The sequence below is a fragment of the Meriones unguiculatus genome, chromosome 18 (assembly GCF_030254825.1).
Source record: "Meriones unguiculatus strain TT.TT164.6M chromosome 18, Bangor_MerUng_6.1, whole genome shotgun sequence".
Classification (NCBI taxonomy): Eukaryota; Metazoa; Chordata; class Mammalia; order Rodentia; family Muridae; genus Meriones; species Meriones unguiculatus.
The window spans coordinates 16,840,896-16,863,974 of record NC_083365.1 but is presented as its reverse complement, the minus strand read 5'-3'; the positions used below and the strand labels follow the sequence as shown (position 1 = coordinate 16,863,974).

At 43.2% G+C, this 23,079-nt stretch overlaps 1 protein-coding gene across 5 annotated transcripts in view; it reads left to right on the top strand.

Moving 5' to 3' along the window:
* Nucleotides 1-23,079, top strand: part of Slc12a1 (solute carrier family 12 member 1) — a 76,531-nt gene that overhangs the window by 11,996 nt on the left and 41,456 nt on the right. For 2 of the 5 annotated variants that reach the window (XM_021631298.2, XM_021631297.2), the window contains 8 exons: nt 3,386-3,525; nt 4,571-4,681; nt 5,073-5,184; nt 7,217-7,344; nt 12,848-12,932; nt 20,051-20,202; nt 21,455-21,562; nt 21,876-21,999. In XM_021631298.2, coding sequence (XP_021486973.1) covers nt 3,386-3,525; nt 4,571-4,681; nt 5,073-5,184; nt 7,217-7,344; nt 12,848-12,932; nt 20,051-20,202; nt 21,455-21,562; nt 21,876-21,999 — 960 coding nt within the window. Of the gene's footprint in view, nt 1-409; nt 506-969; nt 1,066-3,385; nt 3,526-4,570; nt 4,682-5,072; nt 5,185-7,216; nt 7,345-12,847; nt 12,933-20,050; nt 20,203-21,454; nt 21,563-21,875; nt 22,000-23,079 lie in introns of all 5 variants that reach the window. The other 3 variants (XM_021631294.2, XM_021631296.2, XM_021631295.2) reach the window with 3 other exon arrangements.

The following is a 23,079-nucleotide window of genomic DNA, read 5'->3' as shown; positions in this document are numbered from 1 at the left end:
AAAGGCACGCAAGAAAAATGAAGAAGGATTTAACCTTTGTCAAATCCCCAACTTTCTCATTCAGGTTCCTCTCAGGCAAGAGAGAAGGTCAAATGTCATGTTTCCCCTTTCACAGCCAGGGTAGCTTCTCTCCCAGGACACCTGCGAAAGTCAGCTTTTCCTTTCCAGGGCGGCACGTTGGACTGTGTTGACTCTTGGATGCCATCCTTCATCATAATGGGTGCTTCTTGGACTTGACCTTTATATGAGGCATAGCAACGCTACTCTTTGTACTCTTTGTACGAAGATACTCCACAGGGGCCAAAGGCACGGGCCTGAAAAGTTAAACTAAAGGCAGCAGAACTTGCAGGAATAGAGAGCCCAAGGAAGAAGAGTAAAACGTAATATCTCTGTCTTTCATTGCTAACAGGTCTTGGAGTTGTTATAATTCTTCTTTCCACCATGGTAACCTCTATCACTGGGTTGTCAACTTCTGCAATAGCAACAAACGGGTTTGTTCGTGGAGGTAAAATCTCTAAGATTTCTAATATCCACGTTCCACGCCACGGGTAGGCATACGTTTTCTCTATACTTGGTTACTGACGGGCACGAGGAAGTGTGGGCAAGCTGATTGAGGAGAGCAGTGAGGTGAGTGCAGTCAAGTCCAGCCAGGCCACGGCTAACGGCTAACGGGATCCGGGCGCCTTACAGGTCCTGCTCCAGGTGTGCGGAGTCGTTGGGGAAAGCTCTTCTTTTCCAGGTCAGTCGATACACTTCCTGCTGGTGTTTCCCAGGAAATGACTGGTCGCTGTGTCTGCCCCTTCAAAGTCCAGTGCGTTTCAGGTGCCTCCCGCATCGTGGCGGAATGGGACCGGTTAGAGCATTTCAGGTTCCTTCAGGGAGACTGACCTTCTGTGACCTTCTGCTTGGTGAAGTAACGGTGATGTCTCTACCTACCGGAGCCAAACGACTTTGTTGGGGGTTTTGCAGGTCTGGGAGTCATCATCATTGGCCTGAGCGTGGTAGTGACAACACTCACAGGTATTTCTATGTCTGCTATTTGCACAAATGGAGTGGTGCGAGGAGGTAAGCCAACTGAGGTACTCGTGGTTATGAGCCCTGTTTGCGTATCTTGTCTAGAGGTGTTTAATAGCTAAACGTGGAGATTGTGTTGCTAACCAGCCCCCAAGACTTGAAACAAAACAAAATAAAGTGATCTTTAAATGACGAGATAGATTTCCTCTCAGTTACAAGTGAGGAGATCCGGAGGAAGGGCTCCTTTGAGCCTTTCCTGTGATAAGTCTCACTGGGCTCTTAGTACCGGGGTGAGCTGTACTGGCTCCTTCCTGCGCCCTCCCACCCCCAGCCTGGGTGCACCCAAACACCCCATCTCATGGTGGTGATCTCCACACAGCCAACACCCTTGCACCCACCCTTCAGGTTCTCCCCAAACACCCTGCTTCTATTGAGAAACATCATCAAAAATTATTTTTTAAATAGATGAGACAAAGAATGACTATCAAGTTTCCAGGAGCAGTCAGGCCTGGGTAGAAAACAAAGTAGATTAAGTTTGTCACTCTTCTAATTGTCCTCATCCTGTTCACTGGGACTCCACTAATTAAAAAAAAAAATAGTTTTAATTTTTCAGTTTTTTGTTTTTTTTTTGGGGGGGGTTGTTTTTTGTTTTTGTTTTTTGTTTTTGTTTTGTTTTGTTTTGTTTTGTTTTTTGAGACAGGGTTTCTCTGTGTGGCCTTGGCTCTTCTGGCCTCTAACTCACAGAGATCCACCTGCCTCTGCCTCCTTGACTGCTGGGATTACAGGCTCCACGAGATTTTTTTTTTTCTTAAGGTTTATTTTTGTCTCTAATTATTTGTGTGTGTGTGTGTGTGTCAGTATGTAGGCATGTACAAATCAGTGCAGGTGCTAGAAGAGGCCAGGAGATGAAGTGGAATTATGGGTGGTTGTGAGCGACTCGACTTCAGGTCAAGTCTTGACTTCCGGTCCTCTGTGAAAACAAAAAACAATACACTCAACCACTGAGCCATCGCTTTTGCCTTGTGGCCTTGAATCCATGATGATCCCAATTCCTTGATTACAGGCTCGAGTGCTATCCCTGACCCATCCCTAACACACACACAAACACACACACAAACAAGGTCTTCTAAAACATCACCCTACCCACAACACACCTTCTCTCTCAACTCACTTTCATTAATTGCTTTTTTTGAAGGGTCGTTTTCTTCGAATGAGTCTTTTTTTTTTTCTGCACCTATCTGGGAGCACCAGATGTAAGTCTGGTGCCCCAGGCAGTCTGAGGAAGGTGTCAAATCCACTCCAATAGTCTGTGAGCCACCACACAGGTGCTGAGACTCGAACCTGGGTCCTCCGAAAGAGTGGCAAGTGCTCCTAACCACTGAGCCAAGTGTCTCTTGTTTTGACTGTTAAGTCACTGCCCAGCCAATTCTTTGAGCAAAGCTAACTTTTAAACTCACATTTTTGTTCTGCCAGGTAATCTGTTCCGTTCTGAGAACTTGTTTCCAGAACGAGCACAGTTCCTCCTCTGTAGAAAGTGGTTCGGTTCTGAGTTCGCTTGCCCCTTGTTGGCTCTGCAGACCCCGTGACTAGCTCCAGCTTGAAAGTCATTATGGCGAGCGTCGCCAGCCCTCACCCAGCATTAGTGCCAGTTACTTGCTCTAGCTGGGAGCTGCTCCCAGTCTTCATGTCACCTGTGTGTGGTCGCAGATAAAGCTGTTCTCCAGTGTTCAAGGAAGAACACTGCTCCCAGCCCTACCCCTTTTTTTCTTTCCATTCCTCATTCTTACTATGAGAAATCAAGGTTCGTTAGGCTAAAACCAGAAAACACATACCCCAATCCAGGTGCCCGTTTTGCTGGTTAGCTGCCAGACCTACCCCCTGCCTCTACTTCCCAAGAGTTGGGGTCACAGGCTTGTGCCTCGACACCAGAGTAAAACAGGTTCTGTCATTTTGTTTTCTTCCCTGGCCTGTCAGTTCCTGGAACTTTTGAATCTAAAATTTTACTTGTTACATTATGAATCTGGATTCGTTAATAATGTCATGTTAAAACATCTAGCGATGTATTTTTTTTTTTTTTTTTTTTTTTTTGGAAAGACAAAGCGTTTGGGTAAAGCTTACTGTGATTGCTTACAAATTTAAATTAGAATTCTAACTTAATTCGGTAGGCTGAGTTCGATTGTCACGCCGTTTGCAGGCCGTACAGAACGCAAGGCAGGGTTAACTACAAGCCGTGGCTGTGATGGCGCAGGGCTTACAAAATTACTAGAAAGCCGTAATGTTCTTGTGGGAGTGATTAACAGCTGGAACTTAGCCACGGGGAGAGACGATCTTGGCATCCTCCTCGGGGTGACTCGCGCTGCTCTCCTTGCAGGCGGCGCCTACTACCTGATTTCCCGGAGCCTGGGGCCCGAGTTCGGTGGGTCAATAGGCTTGATTTTCGCGTTCGCCAACGCAGTGGCTGTTGCCATGTACGTGGTGGGGTTCGCGGAGACCGTGGTGGACCTCCTTAAGGTAACTAATGCTCTTTATGCCCGCAAACAGAATAACTCAACCTTCTCTCACAGGGTCCGAGGGGAGAGTTTGATGTCAAGATAAGAGAAGGGAAAGCTCGGTGTCGGGGCGGGGAGCCCCAGGCATCCCCATCTGGCTTTGAGTTCAGCTCTCATCCGACCATCTAGGAAGCTTTAAACCACTTTCCTCTCCATCCGAGACTTAGTCTCTAAAGCGGAAAGAGGAGCTGATATGCATTTCACAGGAGTTGAGGGCAGAGCAGACTCAAACCAAAACAAACCTAAAATGGATATGGGGAGGGCGTGAAATACGAAGCCTCGGGTAGACAGCGGGCACCGTTTCCTGCTGCCACACCGCTGCTGCCCACAGGGTTTCCGAAGATGAAGAGAGTTCAAACGTGAGAACGACCCGCTGTAGGAAAGGAGGCCCCTTCTCTCCAGGTGCTCTGGGAACAAGCTTTGTGAGCCTCTTCCTCAGCTCCTCCTCACGCTAATCAGAGGCCTAGCTGAGGTCTGCTGACAAGAGCACCGCTGTGTGGAAATTACATGCGTAAATGAGCACACTGTGCCTTGCTTACGGTGCGCCCTCTTCAAGGGATGCATTGCCGAGTTTGTGTTCTGTTCTTAGGCTGAACATCACTTATTTTCCGGTATTCACCTTGTAAACCACGCGACTTTATTCCTCTAAAATTGCCCTTGGCCCATGAAAGTAACTAGCCCTCTTGCTGAAACACAACATAAAAAGGTGGGGACACACACACTTTTAGTTAGTGCTGCAATAGGTCCCAGAGCTGTGATTAGAAGGAATTTCTAACATCTCTAGCCCCTAGTTTTGCCTATCAAAGGCCTACATCACGGATAAATAAAATCAGTTTTTTTTTCCTTCTGGAACTTAGGAATAGTTCACTCTCTTGTTATCTTATGTGGCCCCAGGTTTTTGTGCACAGTATCTTTTCTTCTTGTTGAATGTTATTTAAAAAAAAAAAAAAAGCTGACTGCAAAGAGCTATTTCTAATCATTTGAGTAATTCTCCCTCCCCCCCCCAGGAGAGTGATTCCATGATGGTGGATCAAGCCAGTGATATCCGGATCATTGGTTCCATCACTGTGGTCATCCTTCTAGGAATCTCAGTAGCTGGCATGGAATGGGAAGCAAAGGTGAGCATCTCTGTATAACACTGTGACAAGGGCTGGCCAAGTCCTGAGTTAATCACAGCAAGGAAAGGAACACCGCAGTCACAAAGAAAACAGCTGTGGTCCCTCAAAAGGCGTAAGTACAGGCGAGGTGGGCATCATAACACCTGAGCATCACCTCTGGTCAAGACTGCCATGTTTCATCTTGCTTGCTGCCCTTGTAGTGACACAGCCAGCAAGACCGATGCTTTTCATGTATAGCCATTGTCCAGACCAGCAGCACTGAATACTGGAGACCCGGCTCCCATCCTGGTCTCAAGCCCTGAGCAGAAAGGAGGAGAGCAATAAGAATGTCCAGATTTGAATAGATTATATTGTCACTTCTAAGGTGACCCCTTCCCTGTGTTTGTCGCAGGCTCAAGTGATTCTCCTGGTCATTCTTCTCGTTGCCATTGCAAACTTTTTTATTGGGACTGTCATTCCATCCAATAATGAGAAGAGATCCAGAGGCTTCTTTAACTACCAAGGTGAGTGTGACCAACCAGTCACTTCTCAATAAATCTGTCTATACTGTTCTCCCCATTGCTACCTTTCTCACCTCATCCCCAGCCACCAGAATCCCAACATGGTCTGGGAAAGGGCCTAGAACTGATTCAGGAGACCTGTGGTTGGGTCTCAACTCTTGATCATCAACTGGACGGGTTATACACATCCTGATTGGTTCTCAGATTTTCTCACTAAATTAATGACAACTTCCTGAGGAAACTTTAAGAAGTAAACATGTAAAGTATTTAAAATTTAAAAGCAATTTTGAAAAGTCAGTCTTTTTCAGCTGAAGATGTGAAAATCTCCTGTAAATCTGTGAATACTGGGTTTTCACTAGATGGTTAGACAATTAGAAATAGAAACTACATGTAGGGAAAAAGAACCTGGAGCTGGGAAAAATAATCAGCCTTGCAGAGCACTAATGTCAGATCAAGTCTTCTTGTCTTCTCAGGAGACTTTGTAACATTATAAAAACACATACCTAAAAAAGTGGGTTATGGGTAAATTACTTGTACTAAGAATACACAGATGAGGTTTTAAAAATATGGATCATTTCCTTCACTCTGTATTCAGTTGCCAGTACCTGTGACTCCCTCGCCATATTTAAAAACCATGTCGTTCTTTTGTATTGCTCTGCAGTGGTTATTTTATCTGCTTTGGTTTCATTGTCCTTTCTTTTCCACCTCTCCCCCTACTTTATATCTTCTGATGTTTGCAACTTATTGTCCTCCTTATCCCAGATTCCCATCTTTGGCCAGTTCCTCCTCTTCCTCTTTCTGTCTTTTCTCTAGATTGCTTCCTCTCATCTCAGTGATTTGATGGCAGCCTACAGTGTTGTTAGGGCCTCACCATATTCATATTCTTATTGGCACGAGGATCTATGATCTGAACTCTGAATGGAAGAGCAGAGTAGCAGCAAACGAGGAGCAAGTCTATAGAGCAGGCTATTTCCCCTGGTCTCCGACAGTTTCTCAAAGGCCTAGGAAGGTACAGAGTTTAAAGGTACTTACATGTGAGAATACTATGAGGGGATATGTGAACAGGTGTGGTGTATCTGTGAGTACGCTAATAAGCTCCTGCAAGAATTTTTTATCTTGGTAATATTTATTTATTTATTTTCATATATTTTAATGTAAAATTTTTTCATATAATGTATTCTGATCAGTTTTCCTTTCCACAACTCCTCCTCCCCAATCCGTCTCATCTCCTCACCTACCCAACTCCCAGCCCTTTCTTTCTCTCTCCTCTTTAGAAAACAGGTAAACAAACAAATAATTTAAAAATAAAAAACAAAGCCAGCAGGAAACACACAGTCACACAATAACAAAACCCAGCAGGGCAGTACTAGCACATGCCTTTAATCCCAGTATTTAGGAGTCAGAGGCAGGTGGATCTCTGAGTTCAAATTCAGCCTGTGTACAGAGTGAATTCCAAAACAGCCACATCTACACAGAGAAAGCCTATCTCAAAACAAACAAACAAACAAAACCAGCCAACAAACAAAAAATATAAAACGAAAAATTGGAAACCCCTAATAGTCAAGCAAAAGAACAGACCAAAAAGACCAAAAAAAAAAAAAAAAAACAAAAAAAAAAAAAACAGTTCAAACAAAGCAATATGTGACAAAAAGTCTTCAAAAGTACCACTGAGTTTGTTGTTGAAGAGGTACCACTGGGCATGGGAGCTCTCATAAAGGGGGTTTGTATGACCCCTGAGACTCTACTGGAAGAGGCAATTTTTTTCTTCTGCAAGAATTTCTTATCCCTGTTTCCATTTCTTCTGAATTTAAGAAGACAAGCAAGCTAATGACTATTTCAAAGCTCTGTCTAAGACCTAAATGTGCACCTAAATGATACACACCTTGGTACTCAAGGAGGAGTAAACAACCGTGCAAGGTCGCTCAGCTTTGATGCTGAGGCTCTGTCTTCATTTAGAAGCACAGAAGTCAAGAGCATAAGCTTCTACTGTGTGGCAAAACCCAATGTGATAATGTTCCTCTTGCTTGCTTTTCAGCATCCATATTTGCGGAAAACTTTGGACCAAGCTTCACAAAGGGTGAAGGCTTCTTCTCGGTCTTTGCCATCTTTTTCCCAGCTGCTACTGGAATTCTTGCTGGTGCCAACATCTCTGGAGACCTGGAGGTAAGTAGTTTTCTCTGCTTCCTAGCCCTGGTGGTGAGAGTATAGTTAAGAATAGCATGAGAAGCTGTAACTAAATACAACTAAGAATATGACTTAAGTTCCAGAGACTCAAGAATGAAGGTTTCTGAATGGTTTCTTGGTTATTTATATGCTCTTTCTTAACTCACTTTCCTTTAATTCTGAATCTGGGCTCTAAAAGAGGGGTGTGTTCAGTGACATCCAAAAACAAAGTGTATTCACAGTATGTCATTTCCCAACAAAACGAGCAGACTACAGTGAGTTGCTATGAGAATCACACCTTCCCTTTTAAAATCGTGATGAATAAGAATACAAGACATTCAAGGAAAAAGAGAGCAAAACCAACAATGAACAGCCCCACGATCACTTAGTCCTCAGTTCACAGCGTTCTCCATGAAGTGCTGTGGAGATCATCGTATTCGCTACAACAGTAATTTCAGTATTTTCTAGAGGACCACTCACTAGCATGGTCAAAACAAGATCAGACTTTGTGTTTCTAGCACATAGATGTTGGGGCTCATAACCCATCCAAGAAATCTACTTCAAAAGGTCCTCAAGGGCTCAGACAGCCCCCAGGCCCCGGTGTCACCTCTACTTTGGGGTTTACCCCTATCTTCGAGGTCCTGGATGGTTAATCACTTCGTAGTTTACATTTCTTCTAAGAATGAGGCTGGAGTTGTAAAGCACAATTTGAATGAATCACTTCTGCTGACACCATCCATTCAAGTTTTGACTTATGTCCTTACCTAGCTTCAAAGGACTCTACAAAACACATTCTGAAACACAGTAACCACATACTCTGATAAAGTCTGAGGTGTTCCAATATCACAAAGAGAAGGGATAGAGGACAAGATGAGCCTCTTTCATAAAAAGGACACTGGTTTTACCTCAAACACACACACACACACACACACACACACACACAAGATACAAATCTTACCTCAATGTATTTACAATCAACTTCAGAAGATGGGTATTTTCAAGAGTCATCAGGAGATGTGTATTAAATGAAAAACACCCCTATGGGGTTGTGAAATAAAGATACTGAACAAATGGTTGTTGGGTTGGTCAGGAGGAACTTGGGAAGCAAAGGCTGGAAGTTGACTAGTGGGGAAAAACAAGGCAATCCTGGGCGGAGTCTGGTGTGAGTAACTTGAGGACAGCAGGGAGAACCTGATGAGTCTGGAGAGCCATGCATGCGTCTCTCAAAAGGCAGCAGCTGTGGAGATGCTCATGAGGCAGTATCAAACTCTGTGGAAGCAGGCACTGGGCCTTTGGGTTCATTCTTCATGTATCTCCAGAGATAGCACGGTCTAGTAGATATTGATGGAGGGAGCGAATGAAGGCGTTTAGATTTGTTATACTAGTGACCACTCCACCAAGGTGAATTCCTGAGCAGAGACAATGGCAGGAAAAAAAAAAAAGGTCATGCCAAACATCCAAAAGTCAAAAACTTGTTCAAAATGTTTCAGCTCCTCTCCTCATGTAATGAAATTGAGTCAGGAACTCCTGTTTTCTCGCTAACTAATAAAGCATTAGAGCTCAGGGCTTTAAGCTTCCAGAAGGTACAGGCAGGCTTTTAAACTGGAAAATACTCCCTAAAAACAAGGTGCTTAGTCAATTCATCTTACGTAATGCCTGAATTAAGGCCACGCAGGCGACAGAGGTAAAAAGCCCTGCTTCTGTTAGAGTTAGAAGCAATGAAGAGTGTCCTTTACTATAAGCCGTTACAAGTTGTATTCAATTCTGTTCTGTTAACACCGGTTTCACCATCTTGAATTGATTTCATGGCCTAGTAGATGAAGAAGAGGAGGCTCAGACTTAGCTAATGAGCTTAGAACAGGAGTAGAACAGCACAACACAGGGGAGCAGAAGGTCCAGATGCCTAGGAAGGAAGACAGGACTGGAAGCAACCGCGTGGGGGAACTCGGCCAAGAGGAAGGCCAGGAGTCTAAGGTGGCAAGCAGGGGACAGTGGGCATTCACAGTATCAATGGAGAAAGAGCAGGCAGGAAAACGAGAGGGAGGGAGAGATGAGAAAGAGATAAAAAGAGAGAGACGGAGAGGGAAAGGGAAAGAGAGAAACTATTTAGCAAGTAGAGAAACCAACAGTCCATAGGCCCAGGAAAGTGAAAAAAAAAAAATTTATCTGAATAGTCAGAGCATAGTTGAAAGCCAGAGTATCCAAACATGCTAGGCTACCAAAGGTGAAAGATTCTGGAAAATCGCAAGGAAACTTCTGTATCTCTAGATTCTATTTCTCTCTGAGGGTGATATCCAATAATAATAACAACAGTGTCAGTACTCTGCTCCCAGCCTCAGAACCCTTCTCAAGATGGCACCTCCCACTGCAGAGAAGAGGGACCAGAAACAGCAGAGGTCCACCCTGAGCATTCCATGAGCCATAGCAATACCACAAGAGCTGTTCTGCAAATCTGAACCTAGGAGAAGATTTGGGAACTATTTCTGAGATGCAAAAATTAGGATATGGTCTTTAGACTCGAAAAGGAGAAACCTGACTAGTTATTTGTATTCTGCCCTGGTTGGGGGATTGGGGTCACACTCAATGAAGGGAGAGGCAGTTTACATTGGGATGAATTCTGGAGGAAGGTGGAAACTAAGAATATGTCAAATTCCCGACGTCATATTTTCACCTGTTAGTACCTTCCAGCCAAGCTGACTCTCATGTGAGCGTGGACTCAGCAGATTTAGAGCTTGTAGTAGGTGGCTACAAGGGAAAGGTCAGTCATCATGTCTGTGTTAACAAGGCTGCCCTCCACCTTCCCATCTCCTATCCAGTTACACTCCAGTACAGTCAGTTATGGCTTCACCCGGATCCCATGAAGTTTGTGTGTGTGGGGGGGGGGGGGGGTGCCACTTGTGTTCATGTGTTGGGAGGCACGCACATATGCACACACACACACTTGTGAAGGGCAGAGGCCAGTATGCGGTGTCCTTCCTCAGGACACTCGGCTTTGTTTTAAGGTACTGGCATCTGGCAGTCACCAACTAGGCTGGACTGGCAGGCCAGTAAGCTTCAGGCATCAGCTGCCTCAGCTCCCCAGTGCCAGGATGATAAGTGTGCCCCTACACCTCTCTTTTTTTTAAACTTGGATTTCAGGAATTAAATTCAGACCATCAAGCTTATACAGCAAACATTTTACTGAGCTACCTCCTGGCTTTCAATAAATTCTTTTTTAAGGTTTATTTATTTTATGACTGAGTGCTCTATCTGCACGTCCGTCCACCTGCAGGCCAGAAGAGGGCATCAGATCACATTATAGATGGTTTTGAGACACCATGTAGTTGCCAGGAACTGAACTCAGGACCTCTGGAAGAGCAGCCAGTGCTCTTAACTGCTGAGCCCTCTCTCCAGACCTCCTCCATAAATCCTTATGCTATAAAGTACAATAAAAACAATCATGTGATTAGATTAAGGAGGGCCCATTAAAGCCACCTTGCCCTCCTCTCCTCATGAGCTGTTATATTGCAAATATCTGCTCATAGGCTCTGGAGACAGCAGTATAGAAGCAAGAGGCTGGAGATCTATGAACCCTTATATGGCTATGCTCCTAGAAGAAGTAAAGCATACAGATTAGTTGCAGAGAGCATATGGATGGCTGCATAGAGCTGATTAGACCCATGCAGAGCAGGTTTCCTTGTCTAGGTCATAAACTCCAGTGGTCAGGTTACATCTATATTCTTCTGGTGTGATCTTCTTGATCAAACTGATCATCATATTTAATTTTTTTTAATGCTCAAATTTCATTTGCCTGTACTGATTGCTTATCTGTATTGATGAGACTTCTGTCCTCCAGCCGGCAGAATTTCGCCTACTGGAATTGTACTTTTCTCTGTTCGGTATTATTGACTCCTTCTGAATACCAGGTAAACTTCCTGTATAGGAAGAGTATGCATTAAAATGTTTAATAAATTCTTAAATTGAATTAAATATAATCCAACATGCTGCTTGGAAGTTGGTTTGATACAATTTAGAAGTATTAAATATAAATTATATATATGATTATATATAAATCAGGTATAATGTGGTTAATTTAAGTATCATGTGGACTCAGTTCAATGTATGTATATATTTATAAGCAAGAGAAAAGCTCGTTTTCAGGCATACACTTGACCTTACCCCTTTACTGAGCTTACTTGTAGAAATGGAGAATTTTGAGAGACTGGAGAATTTAGTAAATGATCCTTTTTGCTCAGCCAGAAAGGTTTTTTGTTTGGATGGTTGGTTTTTGGTTTGTTTTTTTAACTAAGACAAGCATAAGCTAAGTATAAAACAACATATGCCCAGATACTGTCAATATGCCTGCTATGTTTGTGTGTCTGATGCATCGACACACAAATAACAAGGGAAGGGAAGGGAGGTCTGTCAGACTTCTATAAGATCTCTCTTTAGATGGGTGTGTTCTCTTCAGTTCATCACTATTTTCTTTTAAATATTTGGATTTATTAAAAATAAAACCACTTTTCTCCTTTTCTTTACTGAAAATAGGTTTCTTTTCATACAATATATTCTGATTACAGTTTCCCTTCTCCCTACTTCTTTCAAATCCTTTTCACCCTCACTCCCATCCAGATCCACTCCCTTTCTGTCTCTCCCTAGAAAATAAACAGGCACTAAGGGATAATAATAAAAACAAAATAAGATACAGTGAGGTAAAACAAAAAAATATAGGACCAAATAAGAAAAGGGACCAAAATAAAAACCAAGAAACACATATAGACACAGAGCTATACATGTTCACACACACAAGAATCCCGTAAAAACACAAAACTGGAAGCCATAGTATGTTTGCAAAGGACCTGTAAGGCAAAAACAAACAAACAAACTTGACTTACCATTACGAGACAAAGACCCTCCAAAGATGCTGTTGAGATTGTTTTGCGTTGGCCATCTACGGCAGTGCATGAGGAATGGTTTGATTCCCAGTGAGACTCCCTTGGAGAAAACTAATTTCTCATTTGCAAGTGGCTCTCAATCGGAGATTGCTTGTGCTTTAGGGATGGAGCATGTGTTCACTTTTCTTTTCAGCTCTAGGACCTTACCTGATGCAGACTGCCGTGAGCTCTGTGAATTTATATACAGCACGAAGCTTTATATTCCATGATCTGCTGAAGTTCTCAACCTTGGGGTCACAACCCCTTTGGGAGTTGCATATCAGATATTTACATTATGATTCCTAGAAGTAGCAAAATGACATTTATGAAGCAAATGGAATCACTTTATTATGCTTAGGGTCACCACAACCTGAGGGTGTGGTATCAAACTGCATTACAGGGTCATGACATTAGGAAGGCTGAGAACCACTGACACGCCATCCAAAGGACATTCACTTTGTCACCTGTTAGACAGTTTCTTTAAACCCTGCCTTAGGGAGCGCAGTGCAACATTTTGAAAATACAGAAATAACTCCTAGCACTCGTGTTTACTACTCAGTTTGTCTTCTCCTCTGCAAATGTTCTCACAGGATCCTCAGGATGCCATCCCCAGAGGAACCATGCTGGCCATTTTCATCACTACTGTTGCCTACATAGGAGTTGCTATTTGCGTAGGTGAGTGGAACCTCTCTGATGTCAGAAATGCAGGGAGCCCAATGGTTTTTGACTCTCAGTGGCACATAAGTAAATAGAAAGTTTGTATGCATGTGTGTGTGTGTGTGTGTGTGTTTAAGGCAGCAACTTTATTTCCTTTCTTAGAACTTAATGGTTTGTATCTTTGGGGGGTGGGGGAATTGATGCAATTAAAATGCAATGCTGGCATCTTCAGATCAGTGCCCCTCCTTGCCATCCTTGATGACTGTACTGCTGAGAAAGCTGTCACTTCTAACACTCGGCTCTCTCACTCTGTGAGGTAAGTGAAAACCAGGGAAGAAGTAATTAAAAAAAAAAAATCAAACAAAACCCAAACCCAAACCTGGCAAAGGAAAATTATGAAAGATGAGGAATTCAGAACAATATTTCATCTCCAACTTGGAAGTGTCTCTGATACCAACTGCCAGAAAATCAGAAGAGCCCCAGCTGTCAGCAGTGTAAAAGCCAGCCCCATGCTTCTCAGTGAGCAAAGAACATGCTTATGCGTCTTTTCCAGCTGCTCACAGCTGCTTTGGTTCTACCTGCTGCCTGAAGCCATACCTTCTCCTGCTTAGGGCCACTGCACGCTACGCCATAGTGGGGAGGAAGGACATGTGTTTTCTAACAGGCAGAGAAGAAACCCTCTTCAGGGCACAGTGAGGAATGCCAGCCAAGGTTGGATAACTGTGGAAGCCTGGTGGCAATTTCAAAGGTTAAACTCCAGTAGTCCTCTGCTTACTGTAAGAAAAATTGGGAGAGTCCATATGTTTTAAATTTAAGACTGTTGCCTACCTTGCTGCTTCTTGTGTGAGGAACCTGCTAAGGTGTTCACTGTCCTGTGGCGACCCCAGCTGAGTTACGAAGGAAAATATTTCCTGATTCAATGCATTAGGACATCAACAGCTTTAGCAAGACACTGAAGCCACCTGAGGTTAAGTCTTCCACATGTGGGTTCAGGTGAGCGGATTGTGTCTAAGAAACAGAGAAGTTGAGGAAATGGGTAGCTATAGAGTTCATGCATGCAATCTTTATCTTTTCCAGTCTGGCTTATTTTGCTTAGCATCATGATTTCTAGTTCTACCTGTTTCCTGGCAAATAACATAATTTTATTCTTCTTAAGGACATTTGAGAAGAAGGTTCAGTTCCCGGCACCTACATGGTGACTCCCAAGTATCAGTGACTCTATTTCCAAGGAATCCAGTGTTTTCTTTTGACCTCTGCAGGGACCAGGCACATACATGGTGCCTAAATGCATGCAGGCAAAGTATATATATATATATATATATATATATATATATATATATATATAAGTAATCTTAAAAAAGTGTTTTAAATACTCACAATTCTGTTTCTAAGAATTTATGAATTTACCCTGCAGAAATATTCTAAAATTTACAAAAAGTTAATGCATAAAGACGTTCATTAGACAATATTTATAATATGAAATAATGGAAGTATTCAAATGTGTGAAAATAACAAAACAGAAGCTTGCTTCACCATTAATATTAATGGTTACTTAGGGAACATTAATATTTTATCCCAAACATTGCCTTATTACTTATTTTCTTCAGTTCACATACAAAGGGATGAATGCCATTACAACATCCACATAAATATTTGTCAGTACACTTGGTTCTGGGCTGTTCCCCTCTCCACTGCTCTTTCCCATGCCTGCTCCTTGCCTCTCTCTTCCCATGTCAGTTCCTGCTTCTGCATTCCTATTTCCTGTGTCACATTTCTATTTCTCACCTCTATTAACACCACTTTCTCTTCTCTCATCATTCTGGTTAATGACCTAAAAACATGCATAATATACACACATATGTATAATTTTAAATCTAGGTTCTGCGTCTGAAAGAAAACATGCGGTATTTGTCTTTCTGAGACTGGTTTGTTTCATTTAACATGATTTTCCAATATGTCTATTTTCCTGCCACAATCATGATTGCATTTTCCTTTCTGATAGCATAACATTCCTTTGTGTAGACATAGCACATTTTTTTCACCCATTAATATGCTAACAGACATTTAAGCTACCTCCATGCCCTGGCTATTGTGGATAATGCAGTTACAAGTATGGATGTACACATATCTCTGTGGTATATCTATCTAGACCCCTTTGGGTATATATCCAAGAGTATATCTGGGTCTTACATTAAATCTACTTCCAGTTCTTTAGGAAGGTTCATGCTGGTTTCCACAGAGGCTGCACAGTTTACATTTCTACCCATGGCGACTAAGATTTCATCTTTCCTCACATCCCCAGCAACCTATGCTGTCCTTTGTGTTCTTTTTCCTAAGTTTATATTTTTGATAGATATTAAACTATAATTACATGACTCCCCCACCCCTTCCCTTTTCTATATGTGATGTTCCTTTAAGCATCTTCTGCAGTGGGTTTGATGAACATCACTGTCTTAGTCTGTGCTGGTCGTGAGGTGCCCTTATTTCTCCATCAATCTTGTCCAACAGTTATTTGCCTTGGGGACTTGGAATGTCTCACTCCAAGTTTTCTTGGCTTTGAGGGTGGCCTGTGAGACGTCATTCTATTGCTTCGACCTTTGTAGATGAGTTGGCATTTTCTCCTTTACAGCTCTGAAGACAGTCTCTTTGCTCTGTATTTCTGACCTCTTAATGTCAGGGAGCTTCTTCTCTTGTTGCATCTATTTGGAGTTAAATGTTTCTGGTTCTGGAATCTCTCCGTCTTTCTCTGAATTTAGAGAACTCCTATTAAAATTTGGTGGGTTTTTTATGCTTTTAGTGTTGGCCATCCATGTTCCATCAACCCTGCCATCGTGTTCCATCAACCCTACCATCTCTGCTTACAAGATTTCTTGGTGGCCAGTCCTGCTGGGCTTTTTATTTCATTCACTGGGTTTTCCATTCTCAATACTTCTGAGGTTTTTTTGTTTTGTTTTGTTTTGTTTTGTTTTGTTTTGTTTTGTTTTGCTTTTTAAAACCCCAGTTTCCTTGCTGAGTTTTGCTGATCAAGTCCTCCACTTTGCTGCGCTTATTTTTTGTTTGTTTCTTTGTTTGCTGACATTCCTCTCGATGGCATATATCAAATTTGTCTGATAGTTTGTATCTTCTTTTAGATTATTGATCATTTTTACCAGAACACTGAAATACTCATCTGGCATTTTGCAAACCTCAGTATTTTGGGGTTTACCTCTTGCAGAGTTACAATCTCTTGGAAGAATCATGCTGCTGGATTTCTGAAGCTTCTTGTGTTTCTCAGTTGTGATTTGTGTATATATTAGTTTACACATCTCTTCTTGTTTTGTTTGCTTGTTTGTTTGTTTTTAGGGGGAGTTCTTTCTTATTTAGTCTCTTACCGTCTTAATCCCCACTACCAATCAAGAAGCAGGGAACAAACCTCTGTACCCACAATAACATCAAACCACGTGAGACACAGAAATCCATTTAAAGTCAATTACAGCCACTAACACATCACCAGTGACCATGAACTGAAAATGACATTACTTCACAATGTGCTATAAAATGAGACATAAATGAGGTACAGGAAGGAGGTTGAGAAAGATGACAAATAGGGAAAGGGAGGTTAAATGTTTAAAAGAAAAAGGAGTTGAAGAGAGAGCAAAAAAGAGAAAAAACATTTTAAAGAAAAAGTACTTCCTTATTGTGAAAAAAACTTCAAAAACAAAATAAATAAAGAAAAATAAAACATAGGCGTATTGAGAGAAAAAATCTGGGCTGGAGAGATGGCTAGGTAGGTGTTAAGAGACCCAGGTTCGGTTCCCAGCACCCACATTGGGTGGCTCACAACAACCTGTATCTCTGACTCAAGGAGATGCAATGCCTATGGCCTATGTGACCATCTGCACTCGTAAGTACACACCTCCGCACAGACAAACACAGATACGTAATTGAAAATCACCTTTTTTAGAAAGAAAAGAAAAAGCCAATAAAGCAAATTTAAGATACTGTAAAATGTAGATAAGTGAACAGGGGAAAGGGAAAGAGGGAAGAGCCAGAAAAGGAGGAGGAGGAAGAGGAGGAGGAGGAAGTCACCCAAAAGTGGGGATTAAAAAAAAAAAAAAAAAAAAAAAAAACACAAAAAGTAGGATGAATATATGGAGAAAATAAATATAAATATTAAAAAATTAAAAAGACATAATACAGTGAAGTTACTGCTAAATATGCAGGGGAAGAAAAACAGGAACCCCACAGAAGGGGAAAACGCTGTCAGAATGGCTTCTGTCTGGGTCTTCAGAAGTGAAGACTGCTAGTTACAAGCCTTGGGGGAGGGAGTCAGTTGCAATGTGGATTCTCATCTCTCCTCCAAGTCTAAACTGGACAAGTGCCTCGTCTGGAGTTCACTCCACAGCAGCAGTTTTGCTTCTCAGGGCATCAGGGACCTCTGCTGAGCACTCCGTGTTCTTCGGTAAGCTGGTCCTCTCCCTTTCTGGGGACTCCCAGACCATAGGCACTGGGAATTTGGAGCAAGCACAGCACTGATAGGGGTACAGGCGGTGGCCCTGGCATGGTACTGTCGAGGCCTCCTGAGTAGTAATCACCTGCTTGAGGGTGCAGCTGCTGGCTTTACACGCGCCCCTAGAGCGTCTGGGTAGAAAGAAAAAGATATTCTCTCTGTATTAAATAACAGCAGTTTTCTTTAACCAGCTAGTCTCCCAATGACTGACACAGAGAGGCTAAGATTCACTGTTAAGCTGTAAACACGGTGCTGGGCAGATTCTGAGCTACTCTAATCCTAGTAGCATCGAAACCCACATTAGGCCAATCACTTGCCAATCTGATGGCTCCCAGGGAGGCATCTGCTCCATCGGTCTGTTACTGCAGCCATGTGTTCGTCGCCATCTTGGCTTCCTCAGCCACGTGGCCAGCTATCCTCCCAGCGTCCATAAACACATCTGTCTTCCTCCCAGTGTCCAGGTGAAAACACCTTTCTCCTCCTCCCAGATTTTCTGTCTCCCTATCAGGAAGTCCCGCCTTCCCTTCCTAGCTTTCTGCCCAGCTGATTGGCCAATCAGCTCTTTATTGACAACTGCTATATCCACACAAGACATTCCTCCACACTTCTGGGCTCTTGGCCTCTATAGCAGTGAATCCGAACCCCATTAACAAAACAGGGTTTCTCTTACTGCTGCTGCCTCGTGGACTGAAGAAATCACTGTCTCTCCAAATACTGCAATTGGATTTAAGCTCATGAGGGCTTTGCGCTTGTCCCAAAATCTGCTTGATCCTCATCCAGCTTATCTTTTGGAAGAGGCTTCAAGTCCCATGACCCGGGAAACTTTCTGCACAGTCGCAGCTCCGCTAGGCTTACTGTTCTGTGCAGCGATGCGCCTTGGTTCAATTCTTTTTCTTTCCTCCCATCATGGTGGTTCAATTTTTTATTTTTTTTCTTTCCTCCTGTCATAGATTTCCAAAGGTTTTCCTATATTTCTGCTTGGGATGAAGCCTAATATTTTGTATAATGTCTTTTCACCAGTGCTCACAGTCAGGCGCTGTTCAACCATCTTACCAGGAAACACTATCTTTATCATTAAAGCAATTAAACTACATACACATGAACAAGGAGGACTCCAATAGACATGCCAACATGGATGGGGGTTGGGAAATCTCACAAGACCTCGACCCTAGACAAAGAACTACAGGGAACTGAGAAATCCTGAGAGCAGGAGAAACAGTCTTCCCCAGAGAAGAACACATTAATTGGAGACCCAATGCCAAGTGGTCAGCCTGGAAAACATACAGACAAGGCACACTGTATTTATGTGTTTAGAAATACACACGTGTACACACACGCACATATGTAACAGCAATTAAAGGAAAAAGAGGCCATGAATTTTAAAGAGCAAGGCCAAGCAGATATGTGAGAGAGTTTGGAAGTGTGGAAGAAAAGGGGAATGATGTAACTAAATTATGATCTCAAAGAAAGTTTTTTAGCAGTGTGGTGTTGGTGGCACCTGCCTTTAATCCCAGCACTCGGGAGGCAGAGGCAGGCAGATCTCTGTGAGTTCCAAGCCAGCCCAGACTACAGAGCAATTTCCAGGGCAGCCAGGGCTTACACAGAGAAACACTATCTCGAAACAAAAAAAAAAAAAAAAAAAAAAAAAAAGTTGTTTAAAATTACATCTAAAGTAGAATTATAACTGTTTCTGCTTGTGCAGAGAATTAGTTGCAAACAAGGCTGCATTCTCTTAGTTATTAGATTTCTCCCCTTGATTGCCTCTCAGGTAAAGAGAATGATTAATAATCACGTGGTCTGTAGAACTGAGCCAGCTGTGGGCTGCATACGTGTTATGCCAAAGCACTGCACATTTTAGGAGATGAGAAAATAAGAAACATTCTCTGCACAAGCCTCCTACAAGATAGCCTAAGGGAGCTGGCAAGCAGAGGCTTGTAAAAACCAGGGTGTTCTGCGTGACTCTGACCTGGGCCCTCTGTGTGTATGTTGTGCTTGTAAAGCTTGGTGTTTTTGCACGAGTCCTAACAGGGGGAGGGGTGGGGGCACTGTTCCTGATGCTTTTGCCTGCTTTTGCCTTCTCCTCCCACTGGGTTTCCTCTTTGAGCATTCGGTATAAGGGGAGGTGCTTAGTCTTAGCCCAACTTGATAATGTTATGTTTGGTTGATGTCCCCGGGAGGCCTGTCCTTTACTGAAGGAAAGCAGAGGATGAGTGGATGGTTAGGAGGAAGGGGAAGGCAGGATGGAAAGGGGGAAGAGGAACCGAAAGGAGAACAGGGAGGGGAAATTGCAGTTGGGATGTAATATATGAGAGAATAATTATTAAAAAAAAAAAAGGCTATTCACAGGACTCAGAAGTTGGGATTTTCAGCAACCGTGTCCCAAAAAAGAACTGACCGTATGTATGCACAGGCTTAGAATACATATGTTCAGATTCGATGCCAACTGAGCATGTTTTCAGAACAAAACCCTAAGAGAACAGGACCCTGACAAGGGCTGACAAGGTGACAATGTGGCGCTCAGGGGTTTAGCTCAGCACTGCAGAGTTTGCCTCACACACACAGGGTCCTTGGCTCTGTCCTTAGCACTGAAAAGAAGCAAGGGGGGTTGAAGTGGGGGGGAAATGACAAGCAAACACTGTTTTCTCAGCGGCATGTGTGGTCCGAGACGCCACTGGAAACATGAATGACACCATCATTTCTGGAATGAATTGCAACGGGTCTGCAGCCTGTGGGCTGGGCTATGACTTCTCAAGATGTCAGCATGAACCATGTCAGTATGGGCTGATGAACAATTTTCAGGTATGAACTTCGAAAAGATAGACAGAGGTAGATGATAGGTAGATAGATAGACAGACTGATAGATAGATAGATGGTAGATGGATAGGTGATAGATGATAGATTAGATAGACAGATAGATAGAGAGATAGAGAGATAAGATAGATAGTCTATTGCTATCATCTTAATTTTCAAGGATGTAAGGCTTCTGGATCTGCGATTGGTTAACTATTGATTGATTTGAATTAAGCAAGCAGCAGGCAGTGTGGGAGAGACAGAGGCCATGCAGGTGCTGTGTGGTGGCAATCCTTGTGCTCTGCAGGTGCTGCTGTGGGGAGACAATAGACAGTGTGAGTCCCGTCACCCAGAGGGGAGCTTTGTGTTGTTTCGTAGCTTCCAGCCTACTGTGTCAGGTACCAAGCCAGAGAGGAGAGTTTCGGGCTAGCAAACATTTGGCGTGTGTTACAGGCTTGAGATCAGACAAATCTAAGAGACGGTGTAAGGAGAAACCGTGACTGAGAAATTTGGAGGGAAATGAAGGCCAAGCGGCATGGGAAAGTACGGGCTAACTGTCCTACGTGGCTGGCAAGCAGAGTGAGAAGTAAATGGGCTGAGAAGGCTGTATCTGTCTCATCAACACCCGACACAGAGGCATCAACTCAGCTGAAGTCATTATTCCAAACTATGACTCAAGCTGATAGGCTCCTCCCAAACGTGTAAAATCTGTTCCCAGGGATCAATATTGATGCTGGTACCATTTTCATCATTATTCTGAGGCAAATCATGAATATTTTCAATTGTGTCCAAAAAGTAAAGTTATGTTTAAAGAGCTCAAGAAAGGCAAAGATTTTGAAACACTTGAGTAGAAGAAAAGCCAATGCCTTTAAAAAGATGGAAGACAGCCAAACCCTTCCTCACGCTTTTTTCAATTCCACAGTCTTTGGAGTAGAATTTCCTCCCAGCAGAGCTACGAGAGAGCACAGGGGGAGATGCTATGAAAATCCTAAAAAACATTTCCTTCTTCAGTTTTTTTTTCAGTGTTTTCTAAATATTTTGTGGTGGGTATCTAGAGCTTGGTAAATAACAAAAAGAGGTCATTCCATCTTGAAAAGGGAAGTATTACAAACTCAAGAGTGTAGCAAGGGGGGGGAGCATTAGTTTATAAGCTTGAGAATCGCAGGAAGTAGAGAGGGAAGAAATTATGTTGATCAGCAGTCAACTGTTCAAACTGTCCGCTGGGTGAGCTGCCTAATCCGAACCCTTCTCTCTCCTCAAGGTCATGAGCATGGTGTCAGGGTTCGCCCCCCTCATCACCGCAGGAATCTTTTCCGCAACACTGTCTTCGGCCCTGGCCTCCCTCGTCAGTGCGCCCAAAGTATTCCAGGTAATACAGCCACAAAAGCGTGTACTGTCTTCTTCGGCTGCGTGCGGAACAAGCTGACGTAGTGGCTCCCACCAGCAAGCACTTTCCATCATCTTCTGTAACGGTTAATGTTTGCATCTGGCTCAAGTGCTGGGTGTCCGCCACAGAGTCAAGATCGGCTCCGGTAACACAAAGAATGATGAGGCGCAGCGTTAACTTGCGCCTCGTACTGTGCATCGCTTAATCTTTCTCAAATCTTCTTTTCTGAATCACCTCGAGAAAACGACCGAGCATAGATATAAATGACAAATGTCTTCTCCTTTTTCCCCATTAGGCTCTGTGCAAGGACAACATCTTCAAAGGACTGAAGTTCTTCGCAAAGGGCTATGGGAAAAACAACGAGCCCCTGAGAGGCTACTTTCTCACTTTTGTGATAGCCATGGCATTCATTCTTATCGGTGCGGAGTTTTCTTGTTCTATTGAAAGTCAAACATTCTCCCTATTACTCAGGCTTTTGCTCTTAGTTTGAGAAATTAGTGGGTTTATGTTTAAGACTCCGTCTGGGAACATCAGTGTTTGTCTAAGAGGCAAGTGAGAAACCCTTATGTGAAGAGGGTCTCTGAGGAAGTGAGGAAGGATCTAGCCTTTGTCTGTTCTTTGAACCTGAATACCCAGCCGAATACAACTGAGCCCTTCCTCCAAATCATTATGTTCTAACCACAGCAGGACGCACTCTGCCCTCTTCTTTCCCCCTCTCCCCTCCTTTCCCCTTCTCCCCTCCCTTTTCCCCTTTCCCTTCCCTTCCTCCTCTCCCCTCCCCTTTCCTTTCCCTTTCTCCTTCCCCTCTCCCCTTCTCTCTCCCTTCTCCCCGCTTCCCTCTGCCCTCTCCTTCCCCCTCCCTACCTCCTCTCCCTTCCTCTTCCCCTCTCTCCTTCCCCTGCCCCTTCTCCCTCCCCCTTTTCCTTTCTCTTTCCCCCTCCCTGCTTCCCCATCCCCTCTGCTCTGTGCCCTACCCTGATAGCTCTAAACTGGCAAACAGAATTGTGTACAGTGTTTCTTCAAATGTGGCTCCTTGACCAACCACTCAGAATCACTAGAAAGTCTCTGAAAGTCCAGATTTTGAAAAGCCAAATCCAGGACTACTGAGTTAGACTCACAGAGGATTTGGAATCCTCTGTGGGATTTGGAGGGGAGAAAATCAGCATTTTACAAGCTCCTCAAATCCCTCCTAGACTGAGTTTTTTGAGATCCACTTAGCTGGACTGTAATTTGGTTTTCTTTCCCAGGCAATCTAGAAGTATCCACGTGGTCTTGGAAAGGCATATTCGTCGGCTGCACACTCCTTGCTCTCCCTTAAGACCAAAAATGAGGGTTCTTGTTTGCATGTAAAACTCTAGGAGCAAATAACTTATTTGTCCTTATACAAAGTCTATGAAGTTGGAGAGGGCCTACATATAACTCCCATTAAATTTGTTAGATTTTTAAGAAATTAAACAAGAAATGGTTTGTATATATACAGTAGAAAGATTCCAGTACTG